Source organism: Bombina bombina, chromosome 3 (genome assembly GCF_027579735.1).
Source record: "Bombina bombina isolate aBomBom1 chromosome 3, aBomBom1.pri, whole genome shotgun sequence".
NCBI classification, from domain to species: Eukaryota; Metazoa; Chordata; class Amphibia; order Anura; family Bombinatoridae; genus Bombina; species Bombina bombina.
The window spans coordinates 377,517,615-377,534,040 of record NC_069501.1 but is presented as its reverse complement, the minus strand read 5'-3'; the positions used below and the strand labels follow the sequence as shown (position 1 = coordinate 377,534,040).

Sequence of the window (16,426 nt, the reverse complement as noted above, 5' to 3'; positions counted from 1 at the left end):
ATGTCCCTTTAACAAAGGATATCAAGATTACAGAGCTAATTTGATAACTGAAGTAAATTGGAAAGTTTTATTTTATCTGAATTATGAAAGGTTAATTTTGACTTTACTATCCCATAATTTTAGTTATTTTCTTGTTAATTGTATAATATGTATGTTACTTTGTTAAACAGAGTTAAGAGTATCCCGGTAATTAAAATAATGGAATTCAGCATATAAATGAAAAATAAAATAATATACACATGTATGTCTATGTGTGTAATACTGACATATTTGTTTAACTTTAGGCTCTTTAATAAAATTGCTTCATTTTGTTAGATTTCCTTACGCCTCAAAAATGTTATTTGCTCCGAGATGTTCCATGAAAGTCATAAATTGTTTCCTTTCTTCATCATCAGCTTCTTCTAAAGTAGGTAGTGTGCTAAACTCTGTTATCCTTTTTGTAGATTTTCTTTTTCGCTTTTGACTCCATGGACTTTTATCAGCGTGTATAAAAGTTCCTGAAAGAGAGGATGCATTCCTATTATGTAAATGCATGGAAATCAAAAAGACATAAAACCATGATAGATTACAGGTGGTCCTCGTTTTACAACGGTTCAATTTACACCGTTTCAGAATAACAACCTTTTTTTTCCAGTCATGTGACTGCTATTGAAAAGCATTGAGAAGCAGTGCATTTATTAAAATAGCCAGTAGGTGGAGCTGTCAGCTTGTGTTGCAGCAAAGCCAAGCAAGTTGAAATTAATCAGTTTAACCAGACATGAGCTATCGAGCAGATTTCAAAGGAACAAGATCTTTCTGTCTATAAATCAATCCAGATTTGAATGCATAGAGAGAAGTATTTGCAGAAAAATGCAAGTGAAGTCTGTGTTTTTGTTCATTTAACTTAGTTTCATTATATATTCTGTGTTATGTGATTATTTTATTAGGTTTATAAAGCTTTAAAAATAAGTATTAGGTGTTATGACAAATTTGAGAGGGGCCTGGAACCTATCTCCCTCACTTCCCATTGATTTACGTTATAAACTGGGTTTCAATTTACAATGGTTTCGATTTACAACCATTCCTTCTGGAACTTAACCCCGGAGTAAACTGAGGGCTACCTGTATTACTGTCTATTTTTAAAACCCTTACAATTTCAATAATTCTAGGTACATAAGTAAGGCAATGACAATGGGTAAAAAAGAAATGAAGATGCATAAAACAGACTGAAAAAATGGAGGCAGAGGACCCTGGTCCAGAAAGTTTAGAATCTACAGATTAAAATTTGGAGGGACAGAAGGTGTGGTGTAGCTTGTTATGTGGATTGTAGTTGTTCGAGTGAGACAGAAGAGGTGGTAAAGCCTCTCTAAGTAGGTGGGTTTTCAAAGAACGCTTGAAGTTATGCAACGATGGAGAAAGTCTTATGGAGAAGGGTAAAGAGTTCCAGGGAGTAGGATCAGCATGGGAGAACTCTCGGCGTCAGGAGAAAGAAGTAGTAATGATGGTAGAAGACCAACATAGGTTTATAGGTGGATTGAAGAAAGCAGTTTTGTCAGTATTTGGAGGTAAACAAAGAATTATAGTTGTTCATGAGATTTGTTCTTTGGGCACATGTTTTAAACTGGATTCTAAAGCATATTGGGAGCTAGTGCAGAGACTGGCAGAGTGCAACAGCTAAAATTGTTCAGTAACTCAAGTGGATCAGTCTAGCTGAGTTGAGAGTTGGGAAGGCCACTTGCAAGTAGGTTGCAGTAATCATTACAAGAAAATATAAGTGAGTGAATATGTATTTTGTTTCTGTGGACCTGATGTTCCAACATGTTCCAGCATGGAGCAAAATCCTCCTGTAGACCTCATTGAATTCCTTATTAAGTGGATGACCCTAGAGAGATGTGAGCTGCCACCCACAGAAAGCAATAAAGCTGCCTGGAATGCAGATTTTTATAGGAAAGAACAATGTTAAAGGGACATTAAACCCAATTTTTTTCTTTCATGATTCAGATGGAGAATACCATTTTAAACAACTTTCTAATTTACTCCTATTATCTAATTTGCTTAAAGGGACACTCAATCAAAATTAAACTTTCATTATTCAGATAGAGCATGCCATTTTAAACAACTTTCCAATTTACTTCCATTAACAAAATGTGCACAGTCATTTTATATTTAAACTTTTTGAGTCACCAGCTCCTACTGAGCATGTGCAAGAATAAGTGTGTATGCATTTGTGAATGGCTGATGGCTGTCACATGGTACGTGTATGCATTTGTGATTGGCTGATGGCTGTCACATGGTACAGGGGGAGTGGAAAAAGACATAACTTTTAAAATTGTCGGAAAAAAATCTACTACCGTAGTACTCATTTGAAGTTCAGACTAAGTGCTATTGCATTGCCTTGTTATCTTACATTTGTTGATTATGCAAATCTACTGTGTTGACTGGTCCTTTAATTCTCTTGATATTCTTTCCTCAAAAGCATATCTAGATAGGCTCAGTAGCTTCTGATTGGTGGCTGCCCATAGATGCCTCATGTGATTGGCTCACCCTTGTGTATTGCTATTTATTTAACAAAAGATATCTAAAGAATAAAGCAAATTAGATAATAGAAGTAAATAGGAATGTTGTTTAAAATTGTATTCTCTACCTGAATCATGAAACATTTTTTTTGGGCTTAATGTCCCTTTAATATGGAAGCACCCGAAGCTGATACCATATTTTTTTAAGCATATCAAATAAATTGCAGTGTTTTCAGTAAACATTAATTTGTATTTGTTTCTAGATTTCCATCCAAGTTTTTTTTCTGTCATTGCAAGAAGCATATTGTGTATTTTCTATCAGTGTATTAAAGGGACAGTCTAGTCCAAAATAAACTTTCATGATTCAGATAGAGAATGTAACTTAAAAAAAAAAAATCCAGGGAATTTTGACAGTTTGTCACCACTAGAGGGTGTTAGTTCATGTGTTTCATATAGATAACACTGTGCTCACGCACGTGAAGTTCCAGTGAGCCATTTTTGATTGGCTAAAATGGATGTCTGTCAAAAGAACTGAAATAAGGGGGCAGTTTCCAGAGACTTAGATACAGGATAATCACTGAGGTAAAACGTGTATTTATATGTGTGTTGGTTATGCAAAACTAGGGTATGGGTAATAAAGGGATTATCTATTTTTTTAAACAATAAAAATTCTGGTGTAGACTGTCCCTTTAAGTGTATTGTGTATTCTGAGACAGACTTGACAGCATGCAATTGCTATGATAAGCTCCTAGGTCTGCAGGGCTACAAGACTTAGACAATACAATGGCGACTGTGAGACACCTTCAGTTATACCCAAGGAATGCCCCTGTTCAGCCTTATCTACTGTGGTGCAGCTGTAATTACTTAAAGGGGCAGTATGCACCAATTTTCATTTAACTGCATGTAATAGACGCTACTATAAAGAATAATATGCACAGATACTGATCTAAAAATCCAGAATAAAACCATTAAACAATTTACTTAGAAGCTCCCAGGTTAGCTCTGTTGAAAAGTTAGCTGGAACATCCACTGAAAGTGGTTCTATAGCAAAAAAGAGCAGACACTCCCCCCTCCCCCTTCATATGCATATGAAAAGACTCTTTACACAAACAGGAGCAAGCTGGAGTAGGTATACATCAGTATTCTTCTAGAACTTTGAGGCTTGTTTAGGAGTCTGAAAATCACCACAATGTTATTTAAAAATAAGCAAAACTAACACTTTTTTAAAAAAAACTAAAATCCCTGTATAGGCTATATAAATGGATCATCTACAAAACATTTATGCAAAGAAAATTCTAGTGTATAATGTCCCTTTAATGAGTTACTGTTTATAACATCAGTCAAACAATAATCCTAAGAATATTATTTATAAAACAGTTTTATTTTTGGGTGTCAATCATGTCCCCATAAAAGCAATTATCCAGAGGTGGATTATTAGATTAAAAAAAATGAAAAAAATAACACCCATACTCACGCACGCTAACCCAACCATGTATATTTAAGAGCGCTAAACACTACATCAAATACTAATATTTCACATTCCAATGTTCTTCACATAGCAGAATATGTTCTATGTATTCTTCAATACACACACACACATAAATATATATATATACATGTAAAACTAGACCAATATATATATATACATTCCTATAGATATATAGGTATAGATATATATTTTACATGAACAGTATCATATTCATATTGAAATATATATTTATAGGACCACTAAATACAGTAGATTAACATAATTAACAAGCACATTATAAAAAGACAATACATTAACACTTACTCTGAATTTCAAAGAAGCAGTAGAATTCATTTTCCCCCCACATTTGCCGCCCCCTGTATATTTTTGACAGGCATCAGCCAATCAAAGACTAGTATACATATACCCTGTCAACTTGTGCACATGCTTTGTAGGAGATGGTACCTCAAATAATTTTGTAATCTTAGGGCATGTTATTAAAATATTAGATATAAAATATTAAAAAAAATAATAATTTAAATTATTACATTTTTTTCACAATATTTTTTAAATAATACATAGAATATATCTATATATTTTACAGTATGTTAACTAATTTTTAAGAATTTTAATGATTTTTTAAAAATATTTTATATATAATATTTCAACAACATGCCGTAAGATTACTAACACCTAGATTACGAGTTTTTCATTATGAGTCAAATAGCAGCGTTGTGGCCCATAACGCATCATTTTCCCTAATGCAGCCATTACAAGTCTTGTCGGTATAGCTGTACCGCAACCCTTTTGGCCTGTACCGCAACGTCAATACCGCACTCCTAAAAATGACGTTTTTTCATGGGATTCCCATAGCGCCGGTATTACGAGTTTTGTTGTGAGGCTAAAAAACGAGCATTACAGCCTATAACGACAAGATCCGTAACGCCATCTAAAGTCAGTAGTTATGAGTTTTACGCTACAAAGCTGTAACATAAAACTAATAACTAAAGTGTTAAAAAGTACACTAACACCCATAAACTACCTATTAACCCCTAAACTGAGACCCTCCCGCATCGCAAACACTATTTTAAAGTTTTTAACCCCTAATCTGCCGCTCCCGATATCGCCGACACTTTAAAAAAATTATTAACCCCTATTCCACCACTCTCTGACATCCTCACCACTATACTAAAGTTATTAACCCTTAAACCGCCGCCCTCCCATATCGCAAACACTATTTAAATATTATTAACCACTAATCTGCCGTCCGCCCACATCACCCCCACTATACTAAAGTTATTAAGCCCTACACCGCCGCCACTATAATAAACCTATTAACCCATAAACCGCAGGCCCCCCACAACAAAATATACTAAACTATTAACCCCTGAACCGAAAGCCCCCTACATCGCAATAAACTGATTTAAACTAGTAACCCCTAAACCTAACGCCCCCTAACTTTAGATTAAAATTACAATTGCCCTATCTTAAATTAAATTAAAATTTACCTGTCAAATTAAAAAAACTAAGTTTAAACGAACAATTAAACTAATATAATAATTAAACTAAAATTAAACTAACAACCAATTAAATTAAACTAAACTACACATTAAAAAAGTATCTAATTACAAAAAATAAAAAAATACTAAGTTACAAAAAATAACAAACACTAAATTACTGAAAATAACAAATTAAATTATCCAATATAAAAAAGAATTACAGCTAATCTAATAGCCCTATCAAAATAAAAAAGCCCACCCAAAATAAAAAAAAAACCCTAGCCTACAATAGACTACCAATGGCCCTTAAAAGGGCCTTTTGTTGGACATTGTCCCAAAGATATCAGCTCTTTTACCTGTAAAAAACCCCACAAAGACCCCCCCAACAGTAAAACCCACCACCCAACCAAAAAAAAAATAATTCTAAAAAACCTAAGCTACCCATTGCCCTGAAAAGGGCATTTGTACAGAAAAACCCCTTAAAAAAAGCCTACCACTAACCCCCTGACGATCCATTTACAGTTTTTGAAGTCCCGCTTGAACAATCTTCATCCCGGATCCAGGCGAGAAGTCTGCATCCAGATGGCCTCTTCAATCTTCAGCCAATAGGATTTTAGCAGCTCTAATTCCTGATGGCTGATTCAAATTTTTCAGACAATAGGAATGCAAGGGACGCCATCTTGGATCGCTTACCTTGCATTGAAGATTCAGTGTACGGTGGCGACCGCATGAAGAGGATGCTCCATGCCGGATGTCTTCAGGATGGACCTGCTCCGCGCCTCCGCGATCAAGATAGAAAATGCCGCCTGGATGAAGATTAAAGAGGTCACCTGGATGAAGACTTCTTGCCGCTTGGATCAGGACTTCGCCACCGGGATGAAGATGAGGCCATCTGGATGAAAACTTCTCGCCACCTGGATCAGGACTTCAACTCCGGGATGAAGATCTTTCAAGCGGGACTTCAAAAACTGTAAGTGTATCGTCAGGGGGTTAGTGTTAGGCTTTTTTAAGGTCTTTTTGGGTGGGGTTTTTTTAGTTTAGGGTCTGGGCAGTAAAATAGCTAAATGCCCTTTTAAAGGCAATGCCCATACAAATGCCCTTTTCAGGGCAATGGGTAGCTTAGGTTTTTTAGATAGTTTTTTTTATTTTGTGGGTTTTGGGGGGTGGGGGTTTGTAATGTTAGTGGGTCTTAGTACTTTTTTTCACTAAAAGAGCTGATATCTTTAGGGCAATGCCCTACAAAAGGCCCTTTTAAGGACCATTGGTAGTTTATTCTAGATTAGATTTTTTATTTTGGGGTGTTTTTTTATGGGTATTAGAATAGGAATATTTTTTTCTTATTTTTGATAATTTGTTTGTTATTTTGTGTAATGTATATTTTTAGGGGGTGTTTATTTTTTGGAGCAAAAGAGCTGTTTAACTTAGGGCAATGCCCTACAAAAGGCCCTTTTAAGGGCCCTTTGTAGTTTGGGGGTGGGGGTTTGTATAGTGTTAGGGGGTGTTTGTATTTTTTTGGAGCAAAAGAGCTGTTTTTTTTTTTTTTAAAGGGTATTAGAATAGGAATAATCTTTATTTTTTCGGATAATTATTATTATTATTTTTGTTGTAATGTTAGGTTTTAGTGTAAGGCAGCTTAGGTTTTATTTCACAGGTAAGTTTGTATTTATTTTAGCTAGGTAGGTAGTTAGTAAATAGTTAATAACTATTTACTAACTAGTCTACCTAGTTAAAATGAATACAAACTTACCTGTGAAATAAAAATAAAACCTAAGCTAGCTTCAATGTAACTATTATTTATATTGTAGCGAGCTTAGGTTTTATTTCACAGGTAAGTATGTATTTAGTTTTAAATAGGTATTATTTAGTTAATAATTGTAACTTTAATTTAGATCTAATTTCATTATGTTAATGTTAGGGGGTGTTAGGGTTAGGGTTACGTTAGGGTTAGGGGTTAATAGTTTAATTTAGGTTGTTGCAATGTGGGGGGCTGGCGGTTTATGGGTTAATAGGTTTATTTAGTGGTAGTGATGTGGAAGGCCAGAGGTTTAGGGGTTAATATCTTTATTTAGGTGGCAGCGATATTGGAAGCAGCGGAATAGGGATGTCTAGACTCGGGTTTTATGTTAGGGTGTTAGGTTTAAACTGTATTTTTTTCCCCCATAGACATCAATGGGGCTGCGTTGTGGAGCTTTTGTTTCCGCGATCGCAGGTGTTGGACTTTTTTTTTGCCGGCTCTCCCCATTGATGTCTATGGGGAAAGCGTGCATGAGCACGTCAAACACAGCACTTGTATTGTGTGCGGTATGGAGCTTAAAATTTCTATATCGCACGCATAAGCCGTGTTTTTCAAAACTTGTAATAGCAGCGCTATAGGGAATTAAATAACGCCACTTTTGTGGCGTTCTTTACTTTCCCTATAGCGCTCAAAACTCGTAATCTAGGGGTAAGTCTTCATATGCATTAACCCAACTGTGTTAAAGGGACAGTATATACTCATTTTCATATAACTGCATGTAATAGACACTACTATAAAGAATAGGATGCACAGATACTGATATAAAAATTCAGTATTAAACTGTTTAAAAACTTACTTAGAAGCTCTCAGTTTAGCTCTGTTGAAAAGGTAGCTGGAAAGCCCACTGCAAGTGACAAATAAGACACTCCCCCCTCCCCCTTCTTTTGCATATGAAAAGACCCTTTACACAAACAGGAGCAAGCTGGAGAAGGTAGCTGACGGTATTCACATAAAACTTTGGGGCTTGGTTAGGAGTCTGAAAATCAGAGCAATGCTATTTAAAAATAAGCAAAACTATACATTTATTTAAAAAAAAAACTTTATGGGCTATATAAATATATCATCTACAAAACATTTATGCAAAGAAAAAAATGAGTGTATAATGTCCCTTTAAGATCTAAATCGCAAAACCTGATGCGCAAAATGCATATTTTACATTCCTATGTTCTTCACATATAAAATAATGTACTTTTTAATATTAAATATATATATATATATATATATATATATATATATATATGACAGTGTTCATGAAAAATAAATATCTATATCTATATATGGTAATAGATATACAGGTACAGGTACATATTCACAAGTCCAGAGTTCAAAAATCCAATCCTTTTTCTAAAATCCAAACAGCGCTCCACTCGTAATCTAGAACATTGTAGGGAAAACAATTTTACAGCACAATGTCCATTTAAGGTATATACAAAATTATCTGGCTCTTCTATGATGCTATTCAAATATATCTAACTGTGGCACTGTTTTTTTTTAATGCTTGTTTATATGCAACACGAGTAAACAAAAAATTATATACAAAAAAATTCTAATTAAAAATGATTAATTTTTGTATTTGTATACAATGGGACACTTCATCGAGATTATTAGAAATAGTTAAAGGTATATGTTGAAAAAGGACATATTCTATTTTATCAGTATAAAAAAAACTTTAAAGTGGTTTAATAACTTGTCTTCTGGACATGCCAGTTTTATATGTTATGTTACTGTGTAATTAGTATCCCTTTTAAGTGGATTCATCAGTAGGCCAACAAGTTGTAATGTTCATTCTACTACCGCAGAGCTTTTACAGTAATTCCACATCTGATAGCTCATTATCTATTCTAAGTCATAATTAACTGTAGCCAATGTTCGTTTATCTTGGACCATTGCAAGCACCAGACAGAACATTTTATTTCTTAATTATAATTGGCTTTGTGAGACATTTACTGGCTCTCATAAGATACTGACACTTTTATGAGCATAGCTAGCATCAGGGTAAACAAATCACAGTATTATTTCCTTGAGGAAGGATCAAGGGAACATTGTAAGCATCCTTTTTGTGGTCTCCTACAATCCTTTTGATGACTTCCATGTCCTACTGAACACCATTTAAATAAAAACATTTGTAAGTGGATAGAGATCTAGTCGGAAAAATGAAATGTCTGTGATAATCTCGATGAAAGAGACTTTTGTTCTTCATCCACAGACAAGGTGTAACATTCAAACATACTAATACAAAGTTCATCTAGTAATGTTTAGTCTGCAAAGAGACAGCAGAATGCCACCAAAAACATTAGAATACCAAATAATAATGTAGTGTCCTAATAAAAGTGTAAATGAATTGTTTCCTTTTCATTTGTATCCCAGTTACATTGATATCTTAGTGCAATCATAAATCATTACACTAATGTCCATTGATAACACCACATAGGGATTAAGAACATAGTTAAACTCCTGTAGCAGGAACATTTTCAAAAAAGTCTTGAGGAGGACACAGTTTCCTAGTAATTGGAACATACAAATGCCGCTCCAGTTGTGTCCTGCTAAGCAGTACATGCTACTCCTCCGTAGGACTTTATATGTTTATATCTTTGAAGGGCTTAACGACACAGCTACCATGAGACATTAATGTAAAAATAAAATGATCTAGTAAATTATAGTATTTTATTATTCAACTAAAATACCCAAGTCCCAAAATACTCTTTATTAGAGGGATTTTGCTGATTTGTTGACTTGTTTGATATAAGAACAGCAAAATACATTATTGAATGAAACGGACAAAAAATAATGATTGCTTGACCAAATCTATTTGTTCATTTATTCATGCTGTTTGATAAAAAAAAGTGCAGTAATTGGGGAAGGAGTTATTATGTTTGGTCAATAAGTTTCTTTGTTTGTAATTATGTACAGTGGGTCTTATCATTCATTTGTCCCTCATCCCCTGTCCAATCCTGTTATAGTATTACTAATGACTGATGTTAGGAACAGCCAGTCAAGCACTAAATCCTGGATTCTAGTCATACAGGAGTTGTATGTTCTTTTAACATTAAAAAATAGGTTATTTCCCATTGTAAATACTGATAACAAATCCAATATTTGTCCGAATCAAATGTCTGCATGGGCGAAACCCGGGTGAACCGTACGTTTAAATAAATCCTAAACAAATCTTTCGTACAAAACTATTTTTGTGCCCGTGCACATGTCTACTCTTTATTATAAATGTATACATATTCTTTATAATAAAAGCTTTAGAGGTGAAGAAATAAACATTTCCTGAACTATATGTTTTTATGTTTGTATACTGTGATACACACAGAGAGAGAGAGAGAGAGAGAGAGAGAGAGAGAATGAGAGAGAGAGAGAATGAAAGAGAGAATGAGAGAGAGGGAGGGAGAGAATGAAAGAGAGGGAGCGAGAGAGAGAATGAAAAAGAGGGAGGGAGAGAGAGAGAATGAAAAAGAGGGAGAGAGAGAATGAAAAAGAGGGAGAGAGAGAGAGAGAATGAAAGAGGGAGAGAGAGAGTGAATGAAAAAGAGGGAGAGAGAGAGAGAATGAAAAAGAGGGAGAGAGAGAGAGAATGAAAAAGAGGGAGAGAGAGAGAATGAAAAAGAGGGAGAGAGAGAGAATGAAAAAGAGTGAGAGAGAGAGAGAATGAAAAAGAGAGAGAATGAAAGAGAGGGAGAATGAGGAGAGAGAGAGAGAGAGAGAGAGAGAGAGGAGAGAGAGAGAGAGAGAGAGAGAGAGAGAGAGAGAGAGAGAGAGGGAAAGAATGAGAGAGAGAAAGAGAGAGAGAGAGAATGAGAGAGAGTATCTTTATTGAAGACAATTACATTCTGAATTACATTCCATAAATAAGACAATGGCCTCTATTTATCAAGGTCTGTCGGACCAGGTCCGACAGACCTCGCTGAATATGTATTCAGCATTGCACTAGCAGCTCACAAGAGCTACTGGTGCAATGCCCCTCCCTGCAGACTCGCGGCCAATAGGCTGCCAGCAGGGGGGTGTCAATCAACCCGATTGTACTCGATCGGGTTGATTTCCGGCGATGTCTGTCCGCTTGCTCAGAGCAGGCAGACAGGGTTATGAAGCAGTGGTCTTTGTGACCGCTGCTTCATAACTGCTGTTTCTGGTGAGCCTGCAGGCTCGCCAGAAACACGGGGCATCAAGCTCCATTCGGAGCTTGATAAATATGCCCCAATATATGAGCCACTGATTCAATGCTGCATATTAATGGTATTTTGTTCTTACTTAATCCTGTGGTGAACTCTTCATAAGTTAGGTAACCACTTCCCTCAGAATTAAGATCATCAAAGAGCAGTTCTAATTCTTCAGCACTGCTAAAAACAATAGTGCTCACTTTCTGAAAGAAAAATGAAGGGAATGTATGAGTTTAAGGTTCTACAGAATTCATGTAGCCCTAGAAATATTGTTAGAATTTTTCATAGTTTTGATGCAGTGTTACAGGTAGCTCTGGACATTTGGCAAGAGGGGTGTTTGACCACAAGTCAGGCCAGTGTAACAGATAGGGGTCAAGGCAAGGGGCGGAGGTAGGTGTGAATAAGCAGACACAGGAATAGCACCCACTTTTTAATGAAAAAGAAGAAGCTTCCGCTCTCCCTACCTGCACATTGGCAATATATGGAAGTGAAGTCATAAGTGAAGTCATAGCTTGTGGGGAGCTTGGCTTTTAATACCTCCTGCACAGAAGATGTTAGGATATGAGACATTGTGGAACTGGGCAATAACTGTGGCCCTAGTAAGAACAGTGCCTGGTTATTATTATTACCACTAGAGTTGCCAGGTGTTCAGTATTCATCCCGATAGTACAATATTTTAGCAGGCTGTCCAGTAAAATCTTCACAAAAATTCTAGACATTTCTCTGAATGTTAACTAAATGTAAGAGGCCTCTTAACCCTTAATGCATTACAAATATGTTGCAGAAAGAAGTAAGGGGCAGTCAAGTGGGTCCACATATCTACTGTTCACAAGTGTTACTTACAACCATATAGGTACAATAATTGATTTGTGGGTTACTGGCAGACTAGAGGGCCAATTTATCATGGCCTTAAGACTGCTGCTCCTTAATTCGTCTTAATTTTGGAATGCTTGGTAAATACTTAGGGGCCAAATTATCAAGCCCTTCAGGCTCGCCAGAAACAGCAGTTATGAAGCAGCGGTCTTAAGACCGCTGCTCCATAACTGGTCCGCCTGCTCTGAGGCTGCGGACATCAATCCACCGATCCTATATGATCGGGCTGATTGACACCCCCTGCTAGCGGCCGATTGGCCGCAAATCTGCAGGGGGCGGCATTGCACAAGCAGTTCACCAGAACTGCTTGTGCAATGATAAATGCAGACAGCGCATGCTGTCGGCATTTATCGATGTGCGGCGGACATGATACGCTACATCGTATCATGTCCATCCGCACTTTAATAAATCGGCCCTAAAGTTTATATGTGGATTAAATAATATTACTGTTGTAATAGCAATGAGGGAACATGGACAGAGAAGATAAACTTTCTGGTCTTAAAAGGACATTGAGGCCATTTTGAAATGGTTTTCAATAAAAGGTCCTGTCATTATTTGTTTGTATGAAAAAAAAGAAAACATGAGGTAAACACTGTTTGAATTTTGAAACTTATTGAGGTCCATACTTTTTGCTAACACCAGCCAATGAACATTAGCAGGAAGTACCTATTTGCCAATGAACATTAGCATGAAGTACCTATTGGCCAATGGGCATTTGTGGGAAGTACACAACTGATGCAGCAATATTAGCTTCATTGTAAATTTAAACACCCTTTAACTCACATTTTCTCAAGAAGAAAAGAAAAATCCCTTTTTTTTTTTTTTTTTTTTTTTATACATGAATGATAGCAAACTTTTATGAAATACCAACAGGTCATGAGGTTTTTTTAATCTATGTTTGCCAGGTGCCCAATGACAGGGGTGGGGTATGAAAGCTTATTTTTACAGAATCTGGTAAACATTTTGTTGGAGTAGCTGTTTTTTGTGGGAGTATTAAGAATGTCTTGTAGACAGAGTTGGGCAGTCTAGGGGCTATACTGGGCTTTTGAGAGTGTGGCTAGTCTATCATGGGCATGGCTAGGTGGAAAGGGACAGTGTCAGGGAGGGGCTATTTTATCCTTCCTCCTCAGCTCAACTGGGTGTTGGAACCGCCTCTGCAGAACACATCTGATTTTATCACCTAATGGACTAACTAGCCATTGGTTTATCTACATGATCTGAACAGCTAATACCTCCATATCATTGCGTGATATAAACTGTGTGCTATGTTCCCCTTCTTCAGACAAGACACTTTTGATTTTTTCCATCATCTCATCAAAAAAAGCATCTTCTTCAGTCTTCATCTCAGTTTTTATCTCCTCCTCGTCATTTTTCTGATTCTTAAGTCTTCTAGAAGAACCAAGCTTTCTTCCTTTTGATTTCCTCCGTTCCTCCATGGCCTTTTTTTATTCCTTTAAAGAAATAGAGAAAAAAAACATGCATCAACCTCAAATCATAAGAATTAAATATACTATTATATTATGTTAGCTGATTTCATATTTTCTTCTCAGAAGTGTAGGGTTAACCCTATGTTTTAAGACATTTAAATGCATGATTTTTAGGGATTCTTAAGGATAAATCTTGCATGACATAAGTGTAATTACAAACAATCTACTAGTTTTATAACTATTCAATGTTTTTTGTAAAACTCATTGTTGCAATGGTCTTTGCTTTGTAAAGCTGATTTCTCATTAAAGAGTCACTATGGTGATAAAATGAAATGCTCTAGTTTGCTACAGCATGTCATTTATCACTATGGGGCTGAATTATCAAGTTCCATAACTTATCCGCCTGCTCTGAGGTGGCGGACAGAAATCAACCCGATCGAATACGATCTAGTCGATTGACACCCCCTGCTAGTGGGATTGCACAAGCAGCAGACATGATACGCTACATTGTATCATGTCCGCTCGCACAATAATAAATATGCCCCTAGCTGTTTAACGCAGAGAAAGGGGTTAAAAACATAGTCAAAGTACTACTCAGACCTGCAGATCCAATCAGCATCGCTAGTTGCACAATCCTCATTGTACTCATGTTAAAAGTGGTGATTTATGTGTTGAGCTAGAGCTCAATCCAAAATACCATTGTAAAATGCATTGCTTTTTAAGACCTGAAGTAAGCCATTATTATTAATAGCATAGCGCAGAATCCCACTACTTAAAGGGACATTAAACATTTTGAGATAGCAATATAAAATGATAAATTATGTATATAAAAAAAAAACTTTATATATTTAATACTTTCATTATTTATTTTGTCCCCTTTTCCTGTCATTCCATTCTAGAATTATGAGCTTTTCAGTTACTGTTAGAAAAAGAATTGAAGAACACTGTTATATTCCACACAGACATTGGCTGCACACTATAGTGACCTATTTATAACTGTCTCTAATTGGCCACAGCCAAGAAGGTAACCTAAGTTACAACATGGCAGCTCCCATTGTTTTATAGACAAAAAACTTTAAAATAATTTTGTACATTTTTAAACAGCGAATGAAACTTTAAAAAATACATCTACATGTTATTCTCAGACTAATTTTTCTTTGAATGCATCACTCTATCTAGCATTTATTTAGTGTTTAATGTCCCTTTAAGCACAATTGAATTAGTGCTTGAGCAATATCGAGATGGTTTTTACTGTGTGTCCCCATAGAAGTCTATTATGTGAGGGATTTAGCGCCCATGCACTATCCAGCTTGAAGATGTTAGCGCCCACTAGATTATCGCTTATGATTTGGACTTGCTATATGAGCACAAAAATAAAAGATCTATTGATTGCGCTTGAGCAATGTTAATGCACAATAGCACTAATATGTTTGACCTCCATTTGTAATATAGACCAAAATGTTCCAATAATAAAAATAAACTTTCATTGCTTTATATTTATTCAATCTTTTTGTTTGCTGTAAAATGCATCTGAAAAATGTAATTGTTCTCCGCCCCAGAGTCTGGAGTGCTTCCATTATTCTTAAAGGGGCATAATACTCATATGCTAAATCACTTGAAACTGATGCAGCATAACTGTAAAAAGCTGACAGGAAAATATCACCTGAGCATCTCTATGTAAAAAAGGAAGATATTTTACCTCACAATTTCCTCAGCTCAGCAGAGTAAGTGCTGTGTAAAAAGTTATACTCAGCTGCTGCCCAGCTGCAGGTAAAAAAATTAAGAAATGAACAGCAGCCAATCAGCATCAGTAGTGCTGAGGTCATGAACTATTTTACTGTGATCTCATGAGATTTGACTTAAAACTCTCATGAGATTTAATTGTTAACTTCCTTACACTGAATAGGGAAATAACATTAGAGTGCACGAGGCTCATCCCTTCGGCTGTCCCACGACAGACATACTGATATGCTGCTTAGAAATCCTTTACAATGGGATGTGGCTACTGAGGAACGTTTGAGGTAAATATCTTTCTTACATATTTTCTAGTCAGCTTTTTACAGCTATACTGCATCACTTTCAAGTGTTTAAACATTTGGGTTTTATGGCCCTTTAATTATGGTTAAAATCTGTCCGACTCTGCAACATTCTACTTACCTCAGGGCATAAGCTCAATCATATCTGTCACTAATTGGCATTAGCAATAAAAATTAGGAACATGGATTTCACCAATCTTTTAAAGAGGTATGTCTCTGAACTGCCCTTTATTTACCAAACTGTAAATTGTGTACAAAAATATTATATAGTTTTATGATTTAAAAAAAATCTTTTGTATGCAGCTCTTTTACAGTGCAGTACTTGAGATATAAAAGTACAAACATTAAATGTTCTAGTATGTTAGAGCATTTAATTATTGCACTATTGTTGCATATAACTATGTGTTTAACCCCTCTGTGTAACACATAGTTAAAGTGAGATCCAGAGCAGCAATGTACTACTGGGAGCTAGCTGAACACATCTGATGAGCCCATGGCACGAGACAAATGTGTGTAGCCATCAATCACCAGCTACCTCCCAGTAGTGCTTTGCTGCTGCTAAGGATATGTACATATTCTTTTCAACAAAGGACACCAAAAGAACAATGTGACAAAAGAAGTGAGTTTAAAAGTGTCTTAAAATTAAATGTGAATAATGCAGGTTTAAAGACAC

At 35.8% G+C, this 16,426-nt stretch overlaps 1 protein-coding gene across 4 annotated transcripts in view; it reads right to left on the bottom strand.

Moving 5' to 3' along the window:
* The window catches only part of LOC128653313 (EF-hand calcium-binding domain-containing protein 4B), a 216,855-nt gene that overhangs the window by 113,627 nt on the left and 86,802 nt on the right, over nt 1-16,426 (bottom strand). For all 4 annotated transcript variants that reach the window (XM_053706522.1, XM_053706525.1, XM_053706523.1 and 1 more), the window contains exons 2-4: nt 13,523-13,741; nt 11,509-11,620; nt 326-497 (exon numbers count right to left, since the gene is read on the bottom strand). In XM_053706522.1, coding sequence (XP_053562497.1) covers nt 326-497; nt 11,509-11,620; nt 13,523-13,726 — 488 coding nt within the window. In that variant the 5' untranslated portion in view covers nt 13,727-13,741. The remainder of the gene's footprint in view (nt 1-325; nt 498-11,508; nt 11,621-13,522; nt 13,742-16,426) is intronic.